Source organism: Thamnophis sirtalis, unplaced genomic scaffold (genome assembly GCF_051295495.1).
Source record: "Thamnophis sirtalis isolate CommonGarterSnake01/CBP01778 unplaced genomic scaffold, rThaSir2_p1.2 scaffold_15, whole genome shotgun sequence".
NCBI classification, from domain to species: domain Eukaryota; kingdom Metazoa; phylum Chordata; class Lepidosauria; order Squamata; family Natricidae; genus Thamnophis; species Thamnophis sirtalis.
The window spans coordinates 44,851,159-44,875,400 of NW_028261395.1; the positions used below are offsets into that span (position 1 = coordinate 44,851,159).

The 24,242-nt window shown below is 46.8% G+C and overlaps 1 protein-coding gene across 1 annotated transcript in view; it reads left to right on the plus strand.

Annotated features, from left to right (window-relative positions):
• PLCH2 (phospholipase C eta 2) overlaps positions 1-24,242 on the plus strand; it is an 85,630-nt gene that overhangs the window by 52,281 nt on the left and 9,107 nt on the right. Inside the window, 6 exon segments of the mRNA XM_087702436.1 lie at positions 1,665-1,847; positions 3,843-3,950; positions 5,014-5,138; positions 11,540-11,624; positions 12,897-13,043; positions 14,755-14,834. Of these exon segments, the coding sequence (XP_087558562.1) occupies positions 1,665-1,847; positions 3,843-3,950; positions 5,014-5,138; positions 11,540-11,624; positions 12,897-13,043; positions 14,755-14,834 (728 nt within the window).

The window sequence follows — 24,242 nt, forward strand, 5'->3', positions numbered from 1 at the left end:
CTGAGCCGAAGAGCCAGCGCTGTCCGAAGACGTCTCCGTGGTCATGTGGCCGGCATGACTCAACTCCCGAAGGTGCACGGAACGCTGTTCCCTTCCCACCAAAATTGGTGGTTCCTATTTTTCTACTTGCATTTTTTACATGCTTTCGAACGGCTCGGTTAGCAGAAGCTGGGACAAGTCACGGGAGCTCACACCGGATCCAATGCATATCACCACAGCACCCCAAAAATATTTGAGACTCCAGAAAGAGTGCAGAGAAGAGCCACAAAGCCCATCAGGGGTCTGTAGGCGAACACGAAGAATGAACAATAGAGAAAATGTATGTGTGTCTAACAGAGAGAGGAGACCAAGGCTGACATGATAGCAGCCTTCCAGTATTTGAGGAGCTGCCACAAATAAGAGGGAGATCAAGCTATTCTCCAAAGCACCTGAGGGCAGGACAAGAAGCAATGGGTGGACACTAATCAAGGAGAGAAGCAACCTGGAACTAAGGAGAAATTTGCTAACAGTGAGGACAATTAACCAGTGGAACTACTTGCCTCCAGAAGTTGTGAATGCTCCAACACTGGAAGTTTTGAAGAAGATGTTGGATAACCCTTTGTCTGAAGCAGTGTAGGGTTTCCTGCCTGAGCAGGGGGTTGGACTAGAATATGAAGAACGGTTGCAGGAACTGGGTATGTCTAGTTGAATGAAAAGAAGGACTAGGGGAGACATGATAGCAGTCTTCCAATATCTCAGGGGCTGCCCCAAAGAAGAGGGAGTCAAGCTAATCAGGGCACCTGAGGGCAGGACAAGAAGCAATGGGTGGAAACTAATCAAGGAGAGAAGCAACTTAGAACTGAGGAGAAATTTCCTGACAGTTAGAACAGTTAATCAGTGGAACAACTTGCCTCCAGAAGTTGTGAATGCTCCAACACTGGAAGTTTTTAAGAGATTGGATAACCCTTTGTCTGAAGTGGTGTAGGGTTTCCTGACTAGGCAGGGGATTCGACTAGAAGACCTCCAGGGTCCCTTCCGACTCTGATTGATTGATTGAAATGGTCTAGGGTCTCCTGCTTGAGCAGTGGGCTGGACTAGAAGACCTCCAAGTTCCCTTCCAGCTCTATTCTGATTGATTGATTGATTGATTGATTGATTGATTGATTGATTGATAGAAATGGTCTAGAGTCTCCTGCTTGAGCAGGGGGCTGGACTAGAAGACCTCCAAGGTCCCTTCCAGCTCTACTCTGATTGATTAATTGATTGAAATGGTCTAGGGTCTCCTGATTGAGCAGAGGGCTGGACTAGAAGACCTCCAAGGTCCCTTCCAGCTCTATTCTGATTGATTGATTGAAATGGTCTAGGGTCTCCTGCTTGAGCAGGGAGTCAGACTAGAAGACCTCCAAGGTCCCTTCCATCTCTATTCTGATTGATTAATTGATTGAAACGGTCTAGGGTCTCCTGCTTGAGCAGGGGGCTGGACTAGAAGACCTCCAAGGTCCCTTTCCAATCCTATGGTTCTATGTTCCTGCTGCATAAACTAGGTGTGGTGGGGCCCATCGGTCATCAAGCAACTGGTCTTAAGTAGAGGACCATCTATAAATAAAGATGCGTGGGGAAGAGGGGCCCCGATAAGGGAGACATTGACATCCATGGGGGACCAACCCAGCCTTCCTTTGCCCCAGTTTCTTCCAGCTGGCAAGTCTCCTCCTTCAGCGAGACGAAAGCCCACCAGATCCTCCAGCAAAAAGCGGCCCAATATCTCCGCTTCAACCAGCACCAGCTCTCCCGCATCTATCCGTCTTCCTACCGGGTGGATTCCAGCAATTACAACCCTCAGCCCTTCTGGAACGCCGGCTGCCAGTTGGGTAAGGAGGCCAGATGGTCCTTTCGCCCGCAAACCACCTTTTCCCTTCACGCTTCCCTGCGTCGGTTCGACCCCCTCGGTTCTCTTGTGGTGGGGGGGGGGGAGAAGAAGGGAAGGGCGGGTGCAGAAGCGAAGCGGAAGGAGACTTTGGTCTCCGGCTGATTGTCCTGGAGGAAAACTGTAAAGCAGTTGTTCTTCCCCTCTCCCCCCCCCCCCGCCCCTCTCCTCTTTCTGTTTAATCAGACAGCTGCTGATTTTAGCCCAGTTCTTAAAATTAGCCAGTGGAGAATGAAAAGAAAACCATTTATCTCCCTTTTCTTTCTTTCTCAGCCATGAGATACAATTTTCTGGAGAGAAAAAACTCTTTTTCCAGATAGATGGATGGACGGATGGGAAATGAAAGTTATTGTACGTAGAAGAGAGAGAGATGATAGATATTGTATGTAGACTGGATGGATGGATGGATGGATGGATGGATGGATGGATGGATGGATGGATGGATGGAAAATGAAAGTTATTGTACGTAGAAGAGAGAGAGATGATAGATATTGTATGTAGACTGGATGGATGGATGGATGGATGGATGGATGGATGGATGGATGGATGGATGGATGGAAAATGAAAGTTATTGTATAGCAATAGCAATAGCAGTGGACTTATATACCGCTTCATAGGCCTTTCAGGCCTCTCTAAGCGGTTTACAGAGAGTCAGCATATTGCCCCCAACAATCTGGGTCCTCATTTTACCCACCTCGGAAGGATGGAAGGCTGAGTCAACCCTGAGCCGGTGAGATTTGAACCGCTGACCTGCTGATCTAGCAGTAGCCTGCAGTGCTGCATTTAACCACTGCGCCACCTTGGCTCTTGGCTCTTATTGTACGTAGAAGAGAGAGAGATGATAGATATTGTATGTAGACTGGATGGATGGATGGGTGGGAAATGAAAGTTATTGAACGTAGAAGAGAGAGAGATGATAGATATTGTATGTAGACTGGATGGATGGGAAGAGGGAGAGAAAGAGATGATAGCTATTCTAGATAGAAGAGAGCGAGGTGATAGATATAGTACGTAGATGGTGGGTGGGTGAATGGATGGATGGATAGATAGATATTGCAGATAGAAAAGAGAGATATAGTACGTACACAAGATGAATGAGTAGGTAGGTAGGTAGGTAGGTAGGCAGGCAGACAGACAGAGAGACAGACAGACAGATAGATAGATAGCTATTATAGATAGAAGAGAAAGCAGGATGATATATATATTGTACGTAGACAGGATGTATGGATGAATGGGGAGAGAAAGAGAAAAGAGAGAAAGAGAGAGAGATGATAGATAGCTATTGTAGAGAGAAGAGAGAGCGAATTGATAGCTATTGTACGTAGACAGAAGATGGGTGGATAGGTAGGTAGGTAGGTAGGTAGGTAGGTAGGTAGGTAGGTAGGTAGGTAGATAGATAGATAGATAGATAGATAGATAGATAGATAGATAGATAGATAGATAGATAGATAGATAGATAGATAGATAGATAGATAGATAGATATATGAATAGCTATTGTAGATAGAAGAGAGAGATTATAGATATTGTGCGTAGACAAGATGGGCAGGTAGGTAGATGGATGGATGGATGGATGGATGTTTTCAAAAATGTCTGGATCGGAATTTGCCATGTCTAGTTTCATTTCTCAGTTATTTAGCAATAGCAATAGCCCTTAGACTTATATACCGCTTCACAGTGTTTTACAGCCCTCTCTAAGTGGTTTACAGAGTCAGCCTATCACCCTCAACAATCTGGGTTCTCATTTTACTGACCTCGGAAGGACGGAAGGCTGAGTCGACCTTGAGCCAGCCTAGATCGAACTCCTGGCCTGGAGCAGAGTCAGGCTGCCACCCTGCATTCTGACCACAGCGCCACCATGGCTCGGTGGTTAGAACGCAGTATTGCAGGCTTATTCTGCTCGGCTCCCCTATAGTTCCCATTTTTTTCCGTCCGTCACAGTGGCGCTGAACTACCAATCCGAAGGCAGGATGCTGCAGCTCAACCGCGCCAAGTTCAGCGCCAATGGGAATTGTGGCTACATCCTCAAACCCAAGTGCATGTGTCAAGGTAAGAGAGCCTGTCTCACGGTCCTCTCCCAGGAGACTGTATTCCAGGGTGTTCTCAACCATGGGGAATTCTGGGAGTTGAAGTCCAGGCACCTTAAAAGTTGCCAAGGTTGAGAAACATACTTTGCTCTATTTTGTCTTTCCAATCGTCCTCAGCTTTCTTGGGCCGGGCCTGGTTGCACTTCCCAGGGAGCATCTCTTCATTCTCCCAGCATCCCCTGTATTACGCATGCGCTCCCAGAGAGTAAAACCTCACTCCATCTAGCATTGATGATGTTACCTAGTTGGGTAATGAAATGTCTGCAGGAATACAGCCAAGCTCAGAGAGCACCAAGGACCCCCCACAGTCATTATCATCCTCCTCTCCTCCACCACCACCTCCTCCTTTTCTCCTTCTCTTCCTCTCCACAATCTCACCCCCCTTCGAGCACTGATGATGTTACCTAGTTGGGTAATGAAACATCTGCAAGAAAACCACCCATCTCGGAGAGCACCAAGGATTATTTTCAGGCTGTTTTGCGGTCTGATTTTGGCCAAAAAAGGGCCTGAAAACCACTCAAAAACAGCCTATTTTGTGGGTGTTTTTCATCCAAAAAACAACCTGAAAATGGCCCCCAAAACAGTCTATTTTGGGGGGTGTTTTGGGCTGTTTTCAGGCATTGTTCTTGGCTATATTCAGGCCATTTTTGGGCTGATTTTGGCCTGAAAAACAGCCTGAAAACCGCCCCAAAACGGCCTGTTTTGTGGGTATTTTTCACCCCAAAATGGCTGATAACAGCCCAAAAAATGGCCTGAAAATGGCCCGAAAAAACAGCCTGTTTTGGGGTGGTTTTTAGGCTGTTTCCAGCCCATTTTTCTGGGTGGTTTTCTGGCCTATTTTGGCTGGCAATACCGCCTGAAAACGGCCTAGAAAATGGGCGGGGCCAGCTGGTGTTCCTATTTCCCAGATCTCCGAACCGCGCAAAATTCGTAACTAGCGGTTGGGGCGAATCGGTCTGAAGCGGAAGTCTCCCCCTCCCTGCCTGACCTTTCTACTATGCCCCCCTTCTCTGAATCTCTTCCAGGGACCTTCAACCCCAATTCCGAAGACCCGCTGGCCGGCCAGATGAAAAAGCAACTCGTCTTAAGGATCATCAGCGGACAGCAGCTCCCGAAACCTCGCGATTCCATGCTGGGAGACCGAGGGGAGGTAAGCCCTTGTTTTTTCAACGCCGTCAAGAGCTGATTTTCCAAACGACCTGAAGGTAGGCAGGACGGGAAACAACAGACGGCAACTGACCAAGGAGAGGAGCCACCTAGAACGAAGGACATTCAACTCATATTTTTATTTTGCTCCCAAAAATGCAAAACTCCAAACATTTTGAACAGAAACAAACAAACAAGAAATGGAACAAATAAGGCATTTGAAAAGTGCCCTTCTCCCCCCAATGTCTTGTCTGTTTTGTTTCTTTCTTTCTTCCTTCTTTCCTTCCTTCCTATTTTCTTCCTTCCTTCCTTTCTTCCTTCTTTCTTTCTTTCCTTTTCTTCCTTCCTTTCTTCCTTCCTTCCTTCCTTTCTTTCTTCCTTCTTTCCTTCCTTTCTTCCTTCCTTCCTATTTTCTTCCTTCCTTACCTTCCTTCCTTTCTTCCTTATTTTCTTCCTTCCTTCCTTCCTTTCTGGAAGTTCCTTCTAATGTTGATTCAAAACCATCATAAAGCACTAACTCAGGGTTCTTGGAAGTAGATATGAGGATGACAAAAGAGAGGGGCAGAAGGCCACCTTCAATCAGTCATTCAATCAGGCTAGAGCTGGAAGGGACCTTGGAGGTCTTCTAGTCTAACCCCCTGCTCAAGCAGGAGTCCCTAGACTATTTCAATCAACCAATCAGAATAGAGCTGGAAGGGACCTTGGAGGTCTTCTAGTCCAACCCCCTTCTCAAGCAGGAGACCCTAGAATATTTCAATCAATCAATCAGAATAGAGCTGGAAGGGACCTTTAAGGTCTTCTAGTCCAACCCCCTTCTCAAGCAGGAGACCCTAGAATATTTCAATCAATCATTCAATAAGAATAGAGCTGGAAGGGACCTTGGAGGTCTTCTAGTCCAGCCCCCTGCTCAGGCAGGAGACCCTAGAATATTTCAATCAATCATTCAATAAGAATAGAGCTGGAAGGGACCTTGGAGGTCTTCTAGTCCAACCCCCTTCTCAAGCAGGAGACCCTAGAATATTTCAATCAATCATTCAATAAGAATAGAGCTGGAAGGGACCTTGGAGGTCTTCTAGTCCAACCCCCTTCTCAAGCAGGAGACCCTAGAATATTTCAATCAATCATTCAATCAGAATAGAGCTGGAAGGGACCTTGGAGGTCTTCTAGTCCAACCCCCTTCTCAAGCAGGAGACCCTAGAATATTTCAATCAATCAATCAGAATAGAGCTGGAAGGGACCTTGGAGGACTTCTAGTCCAACCCCCTTCTCAAGCAGGAGACCCTAGAATATTTCAATCAATCATTCAATAAGAATAGAGCTGGAAGGGACCTTGGAGGTCTTCTAGTCCAACCCCCTTCTCAAGCAAGAGACCCTAGAATATTTCAATCAATCATTCAATCAGAATAGAGCTGGAAGGGACCTTGGAGGTCTTCTAGTCCAACCCCCTTCTCAAGCAGGAGACCCTAGAATATTTCAATCAATCATTCAATCAGAATAGAGCTGGAAGGGACCTTGGAGGTCTTCTAGTCCAACCCCCTTCTCAAGCAGGAGACCCTAGAATATTTCAATCAATCGATCAGAATAGAGCTGGAAGGGACCTTGGAGGACTTCTCGTCCAGCCCCCTGCTCAAGCAGGAGACCCCAAACTATTTTAGAAATATGGTTGTCCAGTCTCTTCTTAAAAGCCTCCAGTGTTGAAGCACTCATGGCTTCTGGTGGCAAGCTGTTCCACTGGTTAATCGTCCTCCTGTTGCTTCTCTCCTTGATGAGTTTCCAGCCAACTCTTCTCCAAAGCATCAAAAGGCCAGACGAGAAACAACGGACGGAAGCTAACCAAGGAGGGAAGCAACCTAGAACTGTGGAGAAATTCCCTGACAGCCAGGACAGTTAATCAGTGGAACTGCATGCCACCAGATTGGTAGTGACAGCTAACCTGTTTCGTACCCGTTTTCCTATCCTTCGCGCAAGTGGAAGTGCCAAAACCCAGAAGAGCAGCATTCCATCACGCATGCATGCGTCAGCAGCCAAATTTCCAGGTTCCGGGGCGGGCCCAATAAACAGAAACCCGGAGATTCGGGTGCCGGTGTGCGCATGCGCGCCAGAATGCTGCTCTTCCAGATTTCAGTGCGCACGAAGGCCAGGTGGCCGGCACGCATGTGTGCACAGGAATATGAAAGGGGAGGCAATGAGGCTGCGTATTAAGATGTATTAATATGTACTTAATTTTCTTTGTATATTTCCCATTGATTATTCCCAGCAGAAAGATTTCGGGTTTGTATTTTATCTGTTCTCCTGTAATTTCTTCCACCCATTTCCAAATTTTTGTCCAATATTTTTGTGTTTCCGGGCAGGTCCATCATATGTGATAATAAGTCCCTTGTACTTTTTTACACTTCCAGCAGGTCGGCTTCATGTTTGGGTACATTTTAGCCAATCTTGTTGGTGATAAATGCCAACGATAAAACATTTTGTATATGTCTCCTACTCTTAAATTCCCTTTTTTCTTCTTCTTTCCCTCCCCCTTTTGTATGTCTTCCGATTTTCCCCTGTGGGAAGTTATCACCCAGCCCTCTCCCAGAAAAATGAAATATCCTAGGAAATATTGAAAAGGCAGAATATTTCTCTGGATGTGAAAAGAAAGAAACATGCTTTAAAAGACAGAATAATTGCCTGTAGCTTCCTGCCCATCCACACTTTGTCAATAGGCCATTGAGAAGGCCAGGCTAGCCCACTTTACATAATAAAGACTTCCCCACTGCAGCTGTAGGGGGAAGGGATATTACTCAACTCTCCACATGGCATCTGAGAACTCATACCTGTATTCAAAACAGCTTAGAGAGTAGTCCCCTGCATGGCACCAATGGGAGTCTGACAACCAATCAGAATACATTTCTTACACAGGAACAGGAAACAGAGAGGTGGGACTAAATGGTATAAAAAGCCTAGCAAGCCCCTCCCTCAGCCCTTCTCTTCTTCTCCACCAACATTGAAGCATGTGATCCCCCTTTTCTGTTCAGGACTCAAGCCATGTGGTCCTGTCCACCATTAAAACCATCTTTCCAAGCAGCCTCCATGTCTCCAGTGTCTTCTTCCCCACTTGGAGCTGAACCCAGAAGGACATTTCTTTCAACACCCCTATCATTCTTCTATAATTTATTTGAGTAACCCTCCCTTTTTTTTTTGCTTCCCACTATTTCTCTCTTTGCTTTTTAGGTGCGCACACCCCTTCTTCTTAATCACTATAAGATCCATCATGCAGCCTGGGGGGGAGGGGGGGTTGTTGTTCTTTTTTTTAAAAAAAAAGAAAGAAAGATTACGCAACCCCTGTTCCTTTCCCCTGCAGGGTTTTTTTTTTTAGCAGGTGCTTGGCTGGTTCCCTTTGTGCAAAAATAAATAAATAAATAAATAAAGTCGGCTTCATTGTCCCCAGGAGAGTCCGGAAGGAGCTGCCAAGACCTTCCATCAAATTGACAGGCCTCTATTCACCGGCCCCTTCCCTGGAAGGAGCAGGCCGGGAGGGTGGGAGGATGTCGTGAGGGGAGGGGAGGGGAGGGACGCACACTGCAAAATAAATAAATAAACCTCCCAGCCAAACCCGGGACGGGGGACGGGGGGGGGGCTCTGAATCTCCCTGTAAAACAACATTAAGCCATTGAGTTGTCAGCACAAGGAGAGCGATGGCTTCCTTTGGATGGAGCCTGTTTGAGGGACCTGCTCCAATTTTTTTCCCCCCCCCTTTCTCCCCTCCATCCCTTAAGCAGCATTTAGTTTGCCTTCAGGCAAAGCGTTGAGTGTTTGGTACTTGTTGTTTTTTTTAATTGGGGGCTATGCCTAATCCTTGTGGGTGGTTTCTTTGCCCCAGCCGTTAATTGGCCTGTCCAAGTTGTTGGGGGGGCGGGGGGGGCTGGAGGAATAGCATTGAGTTCCGTCTTTAATCATCCTTTCTCGCAAGGGTAAAAGCAGAGGAAGTAAAGGAGGGGAATTAAGAGTAGGAGAGAGGGAAAGAAGGAGGAGAAGAGAGGAGGAAGGGGAAAAGAGAGGGGAAGAAGAAAGGAGGAAGGACGAGGAGGGAAAGGAAGAAAGGGTAAAAGCAGAGGAAGTAAGGGAGAGGAATTAAGAGTAGGAGAGAGGGGAAGAAGGAGGAGAAAGGAGGAAGGGGGAAAGAGAGGGGAAGAAGAAAGAAGGAAGGATGAGGAGGGAAAGGAAGAAAGGGTGAAAGCAGAGGAAGTAAGGGAGGGGAATTAAGAGTAGGAGAGAGGGGAAGAAGGAGGAGAAAGGAGGAAGGGGGAAAGAGGGGAAGAAGAAAGAAGGAAGGATGAGGAGGGAAAGGAAGAAAGGGTGAAAGCAGAGGAAGTAAGGGAGGGGAATTAGGGGGAGAGAGGGGAAGAGAGGAAGAGTGGGGAAAAGAGGGGAAGAAGAAAGGAGGAAGGACGAGGAGGGAAAGGAAGAAAGGGTAAAAGCAGAGGAAGTAAGGGAGGGGAATTAAAAGGAGGAGAGAGGGGAAGAAGGAGGAGAAGAGAGGAGGAAGGGGGAAAGAGAGGGGAAGAAGAAAGGAGGAAGGACGAGGAGGGAAAGGAAGAAAGGGTAAAGCAGAAGAAGTAAGGGAGAGAAATTAAGAGTAGGAGAGAGGGGAAGGAGGAGGAGGAGAGGAAAGAGAGGAGGAGAAGAAGGGAGGAAGGAGAGGAGGAAAGAAGAAGGCAGAGAAGGGAGGTTGAGAAGATGGAAGGAGTGAGGTTGTTGTAAAATACGATGGAGACCCGGGGTGGCAAGAAAGTGACCCAAACTGTATTCTATATATTTGTAAGAAAATAATGATAAAGATTAATGATGAATAGATGAATTTTAAATATTAACTAGATCAGGGGTAGTCAACCTTTTTATACCTACCACCCACTTTTGTATCTCTGTTAGTAGTAAAATTTTCTAACCGCCCACCGGTTCCACAGTAATGGTGATTTATAAAGTAGGGAAGTAACTTTACTTTATAAAATTTATAAAGCAGAGTTACATAAAACCCCCACCGCCCACCATGAAATCTGGAACACCCACTAGTGGGCGGTAGGGACCAGGCTGACTACCACTGAACTAGAGTGTATATTTGTGAATGAATTTGAAAGAGAAAAATTAAAAAAAAAACTTTTTAATTAAAAAAAATCATCCTTTGGGGAGGAAGGGAGCCAGTTTGAGTACCAAAAATGGGGGCCGGCACACCATAACAACACGTACGTGATGAATGTGTGGTCCTGGGTTCAAATCCACTCCGACTGCCCTCAATTCTTTTTCTCTTCTGCAAGTTGACTCCAGCAGAAGTACATTTTTTTAAAAACAGTTTATTTATACATTTTCAGTTTGCATACAGAAGTGCTTTGCGCCAGTGGTGAAATCTAATTTTTTTTTTTTGGCCACCAGTTCTGTGGGCGTGGCTTGGTGGGGAGGTCATGTGACCAACTTTTGGTGGGCGCGGTCGACTTTTTCCCGGCTTGGCATGGTGGGATTTGGTTCTCAGACATCAGGAGGTTTCATAGATTTAACAGAGTTGGAAGGGACCTTGTAGGTCATCTAGCCCAACCCCCCCCCCTGCCTAAGCAGGAGACCCTCCACCATTTCTGACAGAGGGCAGCCCAGTCTCTTCTTGAAAGCCTCCAGGGATGAAGCTCCCACAACTTCTGAAGGCACCTTCTGTTCCATGAGTTGATCGTTCTCACGGTCAGATAAAATTCCTCCTTATTTCCAGGTTGAATCTCTCCTTGATCAGTTTCCTTCCATTGTTCCTTCTCTGGCCTTCGAGTGCTTTGGACAATAGCTTGACGCCCCCCCCCCACTCCTCTCTGTGGCAGCCCCTCAAATATTGGAAGGCTACTATCGTGTCTCCCCTGGTCCTTCTCTTCCCTAGACCAGCCATGCCCAGTTCCTGCAACTGTTCATCGTAGATTTTAGCCTCCAGTCCCCTCATCATCCTGGTTACTCTTCTCTGCACTTTTCTCTGCCGAGGTGGCGCAGTGGTTAGGGTGCAGTACTGCAGGCCACTTCAGCTGACTGTTATCTGCAGTTCAGCGGTTCTAATCTCACCGGCTCAAGGTTGACTCAGCCTTCCATCCTTCCGAGGTGGGTGAAATGAGGACCCAGACTGTGGGGGCGATATGCTGACTCTGTAAACCGCTTAGAGAGGGCTGAAAGCCCTATGAAGCGGTATATAAGTCTAATTGCTATTGCTATTGCTATTTTCTAGAATCTTAATATAGGAAAAGGTCTCTTCGCAGATCTTAAGAGAGCCATCAAATTAATGTCTCTCTTAAGTTAAATTAATTAAGATTTTACAGCCAGCGAAGAAAGTGAAGGACAGGCGTCCCAACTCCGCTAGGTGACATTTTTCCGATTCTATTTCTTTCGCCTCTTTTTTTCCAGATCATCGATCCATTTGTGGAGGTCGAGGTGATCGGATTGCCCATGGATTGTTGCAAAGAGCAGACCAGAGTTGTGGACGACAACGGTAACCGCTTCTCGGTCCTTAATTTTGACTCTTTCCTGCTATCTTTGGAGGACATCTTGCAGTTATGCCCAGAATCCCTAGGATGAGGGGGGCAGGGGGGTCTCCACAAATTCATTTCATCCAGTCTGCCAAATTACCTCCAACAGACCGATTAGATCCCACAGACTAGGCCTCCCCCGAATTCCATCCACCGGCCAATGCCGATTGGCTACCACCCGGAGGAGGGCCTTCTCTGTGGCTGCTCCGGCCCTCTGGAACGAGCTCCCTGTGGAGATTCGGACCCTCACCACCCTCCAGGCTTTCCGCAAAGCCCTTAAAACCTGGCTGTTCCGACAGGCCTGGGGCTGACGAGTTCCCGTCCCCGCTCGAATTGTGTGGCTGTTGATTGTTTTTAAATTGTTGTTGTTGTTTGTCTGTTGTCTTTCTTCCTGTTTGTATCCCCCCCCCCCCTTACTTGGTTTGTGAGCCACCCTGAGTCCCTCTGGGAATAGGGCGGCATAGAAATACAATCAAATCAATCAAATCAAAATCAATCAATCAGTCACGATTCATGCAGAACATCTGTGCGGGGTCCTTGATGGTGGACTTTTCCAGCATCTGCTGGAGGAATTGGGGGGCACCTTACAACCCCCAAACAATTTTGCTTCCATGTTGGAACAGCTGGTGGCTTTGAGAAAGTTCCTCCTAATGGGTTTCCGCCCCCCCTGCTTCATATTTTACTCCAAAAAATACATCACTCCAAACTCTTGTTTTTACAGAAACAAACAAAATAAACAAGACATTAGAAATACACTCCCTGCCCCCCACCGCCAATGTCCTTGTTTGTTGTGTATTTCTTTTGTTCTGCATGCACAGAAGGCTTGGTAGGGAAACCAGTAGGGAAAGGAAGTGAATACCACCCAGTGTTGGGTTCCGGATCCCATCGCAAGTGGTACACTGCACACGGGGCCGGGCGTCCCGCCACACACACCCCACGACGCCCAGCTGCTCGGCGGTTTGTCACGCTGTGCGCTCAGGTGCAATTGGACGGTTGCGTTATAAACAGCTCTGGAACGCTGGCGGGCTAAACGAGCGACCGTACCGGTACGGCGGCCACTGCTCAGGTCTACTACCGGTACAGCCGTACCAGTCCGTACCGCCCAGAACCCACCCCCGGACATATCTATCGCTGGATGGCTGGGAGTTGAAGCCTACCCCTCGCCAAGTAGAAACACCTTGCGCAGCCAGTAATGCTCAGAAAGGCCCATTCTCCTGCCTTATTTTGTTCTGCAGGTTTCAATCCGATGTGGGAAGAAACCCTGGTTTTCAACATCGCCATGCCAGAGATCGCCCTGGTGCGTTTCCTGGTCTGGGACCACGATCCCATCGGCCGGGATTTTATCGGTCAGAGGACGATCGCTTTTACATCGATGATGCCAGGTAAGGCGGCTCATATAACTTGTTTTTTTCCCCCCTTCCTCTCTGAGGAAGGTGGCACAGTCGTTAAATGCAGCACTGCAGGCTACTTCAGCTGACTGCTAGTTCTGCAGTTCGGCTGTTCAAATCTCACCGGCTCAGGCTTGACTCAGCCTTCCATCCTTCCGAGGTGGGTAAAATGAGGACCCGGATTGTTGTTGGGGGCAATATGCTGACTCTGTAAACCGCTTAGAGAGGGCTGAAAGCCCTATGAAGCAGTATATAAGTCTAACTGCTATTGCTATTGATATTCTGGCTGTGAAGAATTTGCCCATTCGGGTAGGTACCAGCCAGGCATTAAAGAGGAAACCTGTGGGTGGGTGTGCCCCGAATCTTCCTTTCAAGCTGGCATCCGCGAAGAGGGAAAAAATTCTTGCTCGCAAGCTCAAAGCCAGAGCTTTGAACGCCTGACGTGAGTGGAAGCCACAGAAATAGGACTGCGGATATCATATCCCCTTCTCTCCCGCTCGCCTCGTTGCTCTCCTGCCAATCATAACCAAAGACATTTCTCCCAATTGCTGGTTATCTCTGCCAGAGTTCCTTTGGCTCATCCCCGGATCGATGGAGGGGAAAGAAAAAAAAAAGAACTTCAAAGCGTGGGCATCTTTTTTATTTTTGTCTTCAAACGAGACTGTCATTTTCATCGGCGGCCCAAGATTGGCTCAAAATTAATGCCGATAATGACAGCTTGAAAGCCGGCTGCTTTTACCGTATTTCTCCGAAAATAAGACAGGGTCTTATGTTCTTTTGACACCCCCCGAAATAAACACTTGGCCTTATTTTCAGAGAGGGCTTATTATTTTTGGGGTGCGGGAGGCGGCGAGCGGGGTCACCTCACGACTGCTGCTGTGTTGCAATATTTTCAGGGAGGGCTTATTTTAGCGCATGCGCTCAAAAGCCCGACTGGGCTTACTATCCAGGGAGGGCTTATTTTCAGGGGGAAAACAGGGCAGTATATGCAAAAATGGGACTGTTGTGAATTAATATCTCCTCCTCCAATCCATTCGTTCTCTTCTTTGGGTCGTGCAAATTTGTGCACATCCGCCAGAACTTTCCCAGCTCAGATCTCTCTCTCTCTCTCTCTCTCTCTCTCTCACACACACACACACACACACACATTGTCTTTCCATGTATCCCCTGTCCTTCTTTCTTCATTCACTTCAAAGCTGCGGGGAAAAGTTTTTCAGAAGAAAAAGGGGTGGGGGGGAAAAAACCCCCCATTGTGGCTTTGAAGGAGAAACGCAAAGAAGAAAACATGTGAATTATGACAATCCGAATGGCTTCTGGGGAGAGCCGGGAAATCAACTAGAAATGATGTGATTGTCAGTAGGGGCGCCGTTCTTTGATAACTAGAGAGAGACAGAGAGGGAGGGAGGGAGAGAGAGAGAGAGAAAAAGAGAGAGAGAAAAAAAGAGAGAGAAAGAGAGACAGAGAGACAGAGAGAGAGAAAAGAGAGAGAGAGAGAGAAGCTGTTGCTGAATTCCACCAAGGAGCCTCTCGGTTGACAGATACAGTGCAGTAACAGGATATGAAAGAACCAGCAATAAATTAAACATCTGGAAACTTGCGAGGGCCCATCTGGCTAATGCCAGCACTGCCTGGCTGCCACATCCGCCAGTAGATTTGGGCTAAAGGAGAGGAGAAGCCATCATTCACCCCACTTTCTTGCTTCCAGGCTACCGACACGTATACCTAGAAGGTATGGAGGAAGCTTCCGTCTTCGTTCACGTAGCTGTCAACGACGTTTGTGGTAAGGTGAGTAGCTCCGTGAGCCCCAGGTGTGTGCAACCCTCCCTAGAACTAAGATTCTCTTCCAGATGTGATGGTTGGCTTGTCCTTACGGAAGGAAGAACCAGCAGTGCCCAATTTCACTGATCCACCTAATTTTATGTCTGTGGAGATTCTACAACATCTACCGTGTGTGCACTGCTGATTGCTGCAACAGCTGATCGTCCGAACCGGTAGCCTTTTTTTAAAACGTTCCGACGATCAGCTGTTATCGCGCAGCACAGCTGATCATTGGAACATTTTAAAAAATGCTACCGGTTCGGACGATCAGCTGTTGCGACAAACAGCAGTGCGCCCCCTTGCGAAGCACGCATTGGAGGCACATGCATGCACAGAGCGAAACCGGTAGCAGGTTTCAGAGCACCAGCTATGCATTCTTGCGCGGAGTCTTCCCCCTTAATATAGGCAAGTGCAAGGGAACCAGCTCAGGTTTTGAAAGCAAAAACGAAAAGCCAGAGAAATTTCAGAAAAGTGGATTTTTGCCGTTGAGGGTGGAGAGGAGAGAATAAAACTGAATAAAATTCAATCGATTGAATTGCCGGGTTTGCCCACTTACCTTCCCTACCAGTCTGCAAATGTGTGTGGCATCAACGATGCGCTGTATTTAAAAAAAATGTCCCCTTTCTAAAGGCCGAACCGGTAGCATTTCACCCCTAATTCATAGGTTTTCTTGTGCCTGCCCCCCCCCCCCCAATATAGGCTTTTTCATTTGTGCGGTGCCCGTTGGATGGATTTTTTCAGACTCGGGCAGCCCAATTATCTCCACCAAGTACATAGAACGAGTGCATCCATCACGCGGTGTGTGTTTGTGTTACTTTTTTAATCTATTAATCACAATTTGCCGAGCCAAATGAGAGGAAAATAAATAGTGTCTTAGCCGAAGGAACTCCGTTGGTGGGGGTGGAGGGGGCAAATTGCCAAAATACATAAAATGAGGACAGATGAAAAAGCAGAAATATCTTATGTATTCTCTGCAAAGGTGAAGCTGGTCAGTTTGCAAACCAGTTTAAGACTGGGACAGCCACCCGTTTCAAAAAATAAGAAATAAGAAAAAGAAGTCCATCTTCTCACCCATAAATATTCTATGATGTATCTAGAGATGGGTTTACACATAATTTTACTGCCGGGCAAAGTTTGAAGCAAACTCCTGGTCCCGACAAAAACCCCTTTTATTAATTTGCTGTGAATTCTGCTCCTTCACATCCAGCCAAGTCTTTCAAGGGAGGATTTACGGTCACAGACCTCATCTGGCTTGGAGAGCTGCCAGGATGATATCTGCAAAACTTGGCCAGGAGTCTCGGAGAGTCACGAACCAATGAAGCAAACTCATTGTCTCCTGCAAACTCCACTCCCCTTTCGCTCCTCTTTTATTTCCTCTGGGAGGGGGGGATTTATCATCCACCAGTGGCCTTACTCGCAAGTCGACTCCTGTTCTTTAGCTCTTCCCTTCCCCTGGCCACTCTGCGCATGCGCACACTGGGAACAGGCTCCAGCTGTTCTTCTGCCTCACTGATGTCTGACTCTGGAGGAAGATGATAACTGTCAGACAGCCCCGTCCCCCTCTCTGCCTCCGACACCTTCCGCTAACTCCAGGACTGGCCCATCTTCCTCCTCATTGTCCGAATCTGCTGCCAGCTCCATTGGCCGCTGGCGGGCCACAACCTGTATTATGGAATTCTTTTAGGATTGGGTTGAGTTTTGTTTTGTTTTATAAATCTTGTTTTGTTGGCACTTTTAATCAAGTTTTAGTTCGGTCAGACTTCTCAGCCAAGGTAGGAAAACCAAGTCCTGTGTCGTGGCGTGCCAATTTCCCTTCTCAGCCGCCCCAGATGGCCCCCATGGAAAGCCAAAAAAAAAAAAAGAACACCGTAAAGGGGGGGGGGGGAAACGTCCCGAAGAGAACAAGAGAGACTCTGTCTGGATTTCAAGTTAGCCCGTGGCATTCCAGGTGCTAGTGAATCCTTTTTTTTCTCTCTCTCTCTGTCTCTCGTTCTCTCTTTTCCTCTTTCTCTTTCCCTCTCTCTGTTTCTCTGTCTTTTTTTCTCTCTTTGTGTCTCTCTCTCCTTGTCTGTCTCTCTCTCTCTCTGTATCTCTCTCTCTCTCTCTTTTCTCTTTCTCTGTCTTTTTTCTCTCTGTCTCTGTTTCTCTCTTTCTCTCTTTTTCTTTCTGTCTCCCTTTTCTCTCTCTCTCTCTCTTCTCTCTGTCTCTTTCTCTCTCTCTTTCTGTCTCTCCCTCTCTTGTTCTCTCTCTCTGTCTCTCTGTCTTTTTTCTGTCTGTTTCTCTCTCCCTGTCTCTCTCTTTTTCTCCCTCTGTCTCTCTCTCTGTCTCTCTCATTCTCTCTCTCTCCCTTTCTCTCTCTCTGTCTCTCTCTCATTCTCCCTCTATCTCTCGTTCTCTCTCTGTCTCTTTCTGTCTCTCTCTCTTTCTGTCTCTCTCTCATTCTCTCTGTCTCTCGTTCTCTCCCTGTCTCTCTCTGTCTTTTTCTCTCTCTCTCATTCTCTCTCTGTGTCTGTCTCTTTCTCTATCTCATTCTCTGTGTGTCTCTGTCTTTTTCTCTCTCTCTCTGTCTCGTTCACTCTCTCTCTCTGTCTCTCTCTCTTTGTCTCTTTTCTCTCCATGTGTCTCTCTCTCTCTCTTTCTGTCTCTCTCTCTCGTTCTCTGTCTCTCATTCTCTCCCTGTCTCTCTCTGTCTTTTTTTCTCTGTCTCTCATTCTCTCTCTGTGTCTGTCTCTTTCTCTATCTCATTCTCTCTCTGTGTCTCTGTCTTTTTCTCTCTCTCTGTCTCGTTCGCTCTCTTTCTGTTTCTGTCTCTTTTCTCTCTCTCTGTCTCTCTCTCGTTCTCCCTCTTTCTCTCTCTCTGTCTCTGTCTCGTTCGCACTCTTTCTCTGTCCCTCTTTGTCTCTTTTCTCTCTGTGTGTCTCTCTCTTTCTCTCTCTCTCTCATTCTCCCTCTTTCTCTCTCTCTGTCTCTCTGTGTCTTTTTCTCTCTCTCTCTCTCTGTCTCTATCTATTTATCTATCTATCTATTGCAAAAGAAACTGGCAAGCAGGCAGCCTGCTCTTTTCCCAACAAGGAGGGGAGAAGTTAAGTATGTTAAGCTCATGCCCCCACCCCACCCCGTTTCCCTCTCTTTTCTTTTCTTTTCCCTTTCCTTTCTTTTCTCCTCCGGGTTTGCCAAAAGGGAGACTTGGGGGAAAGCCAGCTGGGTTGTTTCACAGCCTCCCGACAAAAAGAGGCCTCTTGTTCAGAAAATCCTCCGTTTCTAATCCCACTCGGCCTTCAATGAAGTTACAGCTTCCCGCAGGCGTCTCCTTCTTCTTCTTCTCCCTTTTCTTCCTTTCTTCTTCTCTCCTTCCAACATCCACCAGGGAAAGTTCGGGCCGGGTGGGGGGGGAGAAGGATGGGATGACGCCCAGCCCTGTAATTCCTTGCCGTCTGGCACCGGATCGGCCATCGCTACTCCGAATGGGGGTTAGGTGTCTACGCAGGGGAGGGGGAGGCCCCCTTTCATCCTACAGTTGGGGGATTTTGTCAAAAAAAGAGGTTCCTCCAAGGGGATGGATGGATTGTCAGGAGTCGGTGAGATCCCGTGGCTCTTAGTAAACTGAAGGAGGAAGGAAACAAGGGGGAAATTTCCTTTTCCCCCACCCTTTCTCTCCCTCCTCTTTTCTCTCTCTCCCCCTCTCACCCACTCTCCATCTCTCCCTCTTCTTCTCCCTTTCCCTCTCTCTCTCCCTCTCTCTCCCACTCTTTCTCCCTCCTCTCTCTCTCTTCCCTCTCCCTTTCTCTCCCTCCTCTTTTCTCTCTCTCCCCCTCTCACCCACTCTCCATCTCTCCCTCTTCTTCTCCCTTTCCCTCTCTCTCTCCCTCTCTCTCCCACTCTTTCTCCCTCCTCTCTCTCTCTTCCCTCTCCCTTTCTCTCCCTCCTCTTTTCTCTCTCTCACCCTCTCACCCACTCTCCATCTCTCCCTCTTCTTCTCCCTTTCCCTCTCTCTCCCTCTTTCTCCCACTCTTTCTCCCTCCTCTCTCTCTCTTCCCTCTCCCTTTCTCTCCCTCCTCTTTTCTCTCTCTCACCCTCTCACCCACTCTCCATCTCTCCCTCTTCTTCTCCCTTTCCCTCTCTCCCTCTTTCTCCCACTCTTTCTCCCTCCTCTCTCTCTCTTCCCTCTCCCTCTCTCTTTCTCTCCCTCTTCTCTCTCTCTCCCCCTCTCACCCACTGTCTGTCTTTCGCTGTACTTCTCTCTCCCTCTTCTTCTCCCTCTCCCTTTTTCTCCTTCTCCCCCTCTCACCCCCTCTCCATCTCTCCGTCTTCTCCCTTTTTCTCTCTCTCTCTCTCCCACTCTTTCTCCCTCCTCTCTCTCTCTTCCCTCTCCATCTCTCCTCTCTCTCCCTCTCCCTTTCTCTCCCTCTTCTTCTCTCTTTTCTTCCTCTCCATCTCTCCTCCCTTTCTCTCCCTCTCTCCCCCTGTCCGTCTTTTCCTGTTCTTCTCCCCCCAACTTTCTCTCTCCCCCCCTTCTTCTCCCCCTCTCTCACCCCCTCTCCATCTTACCCTCTTCTTCTCCCTTTCCCTTTCTCTCTCTCCCTCTTTCTCCCACTCTTTCTCCCTCTTCTCTCTCTTCCCTCTCTCTTTCTCCCTCTCCCTTTCTTCCTCTCCCTCCTCTTCTCTCTCTCCTCACTCTCTCCATCTCTTCCCTCTTCTTCTCCCTTTCCCTTTCTCTCTCTCTCCCTCTTTCTCCCACTCTTTCTCCCTCCTCTCTCTCTTCCCTCTCTCTTTCTCTCTCTCCCTCTCCCTTTCTTTCTCTCCATCCTCTTTTCTCTCTCTCCTCCCTCTTTCTCTCCCTCTCTTTCTCTCCCTCTCCCTAAAGCACAGCGTCTAAGCATTGTGCCTTTTTTATATTAAAAAATAAAAGCTCCAGAAAGTGAATTTTGTCAGTGTTAAATAAGCAAATGAAGTTCAATAGAAAAGTGGCCCTGCATGGGGGAAGGGGGTGAGAGAGAGGGGGGAGAAGAGAGGGAGAGAAAGAGAGAGGAAGGAGAGAGAAAAGGAGGGAGAGAAAGAGAGAGAAAGAGAGAGGGAGAGAGGGAAGAGAGAGAGGAGGGAGAAAGAGTGGGAGAGAGGGAAAGCTTCTGCTGGACTAGAAGGAGCGAGAGTCCAACTCAATGCATCGATTTAAAATTTAAATCATGAGGACTAGGAACTTCCTTCTCCATAGTGGCAGGACCCTTATTTGATGCTGTTTTGATTTTTGGGGCTGGGGGACGGGGGACAGCACTGACAAATTGTTTACTTTAATGAACCAGCCTCCACACAGAGCATTTTGAAGCTTACCTATCTCTCCGCAGCAGGCAATTTTCTCCCTCGATGAAGCTCCTTTGATCAAATCCCTTCCTTTCTCCCTCCTCCTCCTCCTTCTTCTTCTTCTTCTTCTTCTTCTTCTTCTTCTTCTTCTTCTTCTTCTTCTTCTTCTTCTTCTTCTTCTTCTTCTTCTTCTCCCCCCTTCTGCTTGAGTTCCTTCCTGATGGATCGTTTTAATTTGCAGCTGACTGACAGGGCCTTTTTTTAAAAAAAAAATGTTAGCAGCAATTTTGGTTTTTGGGTGGGTGGGAAACCTGCTGGCTTCCAGTTCGCCCAACACCCCCTCTTGCATCTCCTCCTGTCTTCTGAAGCCGCCCCCCTCTCACTCCAGCCTCAAATCCCCCCCCCTCCTCCTCCTCCCCTCTCTTTTTCAATTTCCCCAAGCTGATTTGTTTTTTGATTGCTTTATCTACGGGCCTCCCTGCTCTCCAAATCTCTCACCCTCCCCTCCTCGTGTTTCTCATTAAGATTTCTGCTGCTCCTGTCTTTGCCGGTATCAATAGACGTAATTATGGAGCATAAATCTTCCCAAGGAAAGAGATTCCTTCCTGCATTTTCGGAGGGGTGAACGGTGACCCCCCTAAGCCAGTCCCGCTGATTAACGGAACAAAATTCAAATTATGGTACATTTCCTGCCTCTGGAGAGACGGAGAGGGAGAAAAATATCTAGTCCAACTGTACCCTTCCCCTAATTTCATTCTCAGTAAAAAAAAATAATAATAATTATGCCGAAAAGAGGATTTTTTTCACCTGCTCGTGATTTGAGCTTAGTATGGGAAACCTTTCTCCTAAAATAAGGATGCAATTGGTTTTAAAAAACCATCCCATTTTGAGATGGCAAAAGCTACCCATCTGTTTGTTTGTTTGTTTTTAAATTTTTATTTATACATTTTTTTCATCAATATACAGAAGTGCTTAAAGAACGATGTAGGTCAATTTGTTTATACAAAATAATAACAACAGCAACAATAATAATAGTAAAAGTAATCAGAATAGAATAAGTAAAATAAAATAGAATATAGAATAGAATAAATAGAATAGAATAAGTAGAATAGAATAAGTAGAATAGAATAGAATATAGAATAGAATAAATAGAATAGAATAAGTAGAATAGAATAGAATAAATAGAATAGAATAGAATAAATAAAATAGAATAAAATAAATAGAATAGAATATAGAATAGAATAGAGTAGAATAGAATAGAATAAGCAAAATAGAATAGTATAGAATAGAATAGGTAAAAGAATAGATAAGTAAAATAGAATATAGAATAGAATAGAATAAGTAAAATAGAATAGAATATAGAATAGAATAAATAGAAAAATAAAATAGAATAGAATAAATAGAATAGAATAGAATAGAGTAAAATAAGTAAAATAGAATAGAACAGAATAGAATAAGTAAAATAGAATAGAATAAGTAAAATTGAATAGAATAAGTAAAATAGAATAGAATAAGTAAAATAGAATAGAATAAGTAAAATAGAACAGAATAGATTAAGGAAATGAATAGAATAGAATAATGAATAGAATAGAATAGAACAGTGATGGCTGTTTTTGTTGTTGAGTGTCAAAAATCCGAGCGTGCGTTCCAGCACCCATAATGCAAAGCACGCCCCACATGCGCATGCGTGCACAACCCCTCCCTTCACTTCCCCCCACGGACGCCAGACTGCTGGTGCGCTGCTCGCCACCAAGCTGACCTTGATACTTCCTCCAGGGGGCCAGAGGAGGCCATTTTCGCCCTCCCCAGACGCCAGGAAAGCTCTGGAGCCTGGGGAGGGCAAAAAACGGGCATAGCGGGCCCACAGGAAGTTCGGAAACGGAGCATATCCAACTTCCGGGGGGGCCTGAGGAGGCCGGTTCCCAAGTGTGGGTTCCGGCTGCTTTTACTGCCGGTTCGCTCAGGGACAGGCTTCGGCTGCACGCGGTTGAGGCATGCTGCCTGCGCATGCGCAGTACTGAAAAAATTGCTGCTGTGCAGAAGCAAAAACCAAGATGGCGCCACCTGTAGCGCCGCCGAAAGAACCGTTTCGGATCCATGGGCGGCTGAGTTACTACCTATCCGAACCGGGAGGATCCCATCTCTGCCGTTTTCACACACACACCCCTCTGAGGCCCTCCAGAAACCAGAAACAGTCCATTTCTCAACTTCTGGTAGGCCCGTTTTTCACCCTCCCCAGACTCCGGAGACTTTCCTGGAGCCTGGGGAGGGCGAAAATCAGCTGGCATAGAGCAGCGGCTCGCGTGCCCACAGAGATTACTCCGCATGCCACAGGTTCGCCATCACAGGTGTAGAGTATCCTGCCTGAGCAGCGGGGCTGGGGGGGTTGAACTAGAAGATGTCCAAGGTCCCTTCCCACTGTGTCTTTCTATTCTAAAGTGGGTTTATGAAAAGCAGGCTTTTGTGTGTGTGTGCCTGAGATTTTAGGTGGCTAATCTTGACCAACCTTAACGTTTGTTAAGCCACTTTGCTCTTTTTCTGCTCGTTTTTCTGCATTCCTGGGGGGGGGATTGAATAATGTCACTCCAACTGTATCCTTCCTCTGTTTTCTCTCCCTCTCTATCTCTCTTTCTCTGTCTCTCTCTCTCTTTCTCTCTCTTTCTTTGTCTCTGTGTCTCTTTCTCTCTCTTTTTCTCTCTCTCTCTTTCTCTCTCTTTCTCTGTCTCTGTGTCTCTTTCTCTCTCTTTTTTTCTCTCTCTCTGTCTCTCTCTCTTTCTCTGTCTCTCTCTGTGTCTCTTTCTTTCTCTCCTTCTCTCTCTGTCTTTCTCTGTCTCTCTTTCTCTCTCTCTCTTTCTCTGTCTCTCTCTGTGTCCCTTTCTCTCTCTGTCTTTTTTTCTCTCCCTCTCTGTCTTTCTGTTTCTCTTTCTCTGTCTCTCTCTCCTTCTCTCTCTGTCTTTCTCTTTCTCTCTGTCTTTTTTCTCTCTCTCTCTGTTTCTGTCTCTCTCTCTTTCTCTCTCTTTGTCTCTCTCTGTGTCTTTCTCTCTGTCTTTTTTTCTCTCCCTCTCTGTCTCTCTGTTTCTCTTTCTCTGTCTCTCTCTCCTTCTCTCTCTGTCTTTCTCTTTCTCTCTCTTTCTCTGTCTCTCTCTGTGTCTCTTTCTCTCTCTGTCTTTTTCTCTCTTTTTTCTCTCTCTCTTTCTCTCTCTGTCTTTTTTCTCTCTCTGTCTCTTTCTCTCTCTTTCTCTGTCTCTCTGTGTCACTTTCTCTCTCTGTCTTTTTCTCTCTTTTTCTCTCTCTCTCTGTCTCTCTCTTTCTCTCTGTCTCTCTCTGTTTCTCTTTCTCTCTCTGTCTCTGTCTCTCTCTCTTTCTCTCTCTCTCTCTGTCTCTCTCTCTCTCTCTCTCTTTCTCTCTCTCGTTCTCTCCCCTCCCCTTTCGTAGTTTTTTTCCATGTTACTTGTCTGATTTCTGTGGGTCCCTTTCTTAAATGTCTCGCAGGGGCCATCTTGGCTCCTCCTCTTCCCCCTCCTTCTCCCGTGTCTCACTTTCTGCCTTTTACTTCTGTCTGTTTGTGATTTCAGTGGCCTTCTGTCTGTCAAAAAAGGTCTCCTTTTAGAAGCAGAGCAAATTTAGACGCCACAAAGGTACCCTGCCTTCCTTCCTGCGCCACCTAGGAAGGTGCAGTGAGCTGGGAGCATCACCACCTTTGCATGCTTCCCTCCACACCAAAAACCTCATTAAACATTTTGTGTGTGTGTGTGTGTGTATGTTTTTCTTTTCCTGATTCTGCTTTCTTTCTTTCTTTCTTTTTTTCTCCTCCTGGAAAAAAAAAACACAACAAAAACCAACAACCACAACACACACACACACACACACACACATACATACCTCCCCGACCAAAACTTGGTCAACACTCATAATATGGATTGCAACATTTCCCGGAACGTTTTGCCGAGCGATCGAACTTGTAAATTATTCCACATTTATGAAGCCGATCCAGGATTCTCCCGGGGTTTTTTTCAAAAAAATTCCAAATTTCCTTCCTCCGTAGTTTCTACAGGTAGTCCTCGACTTACGACCGCC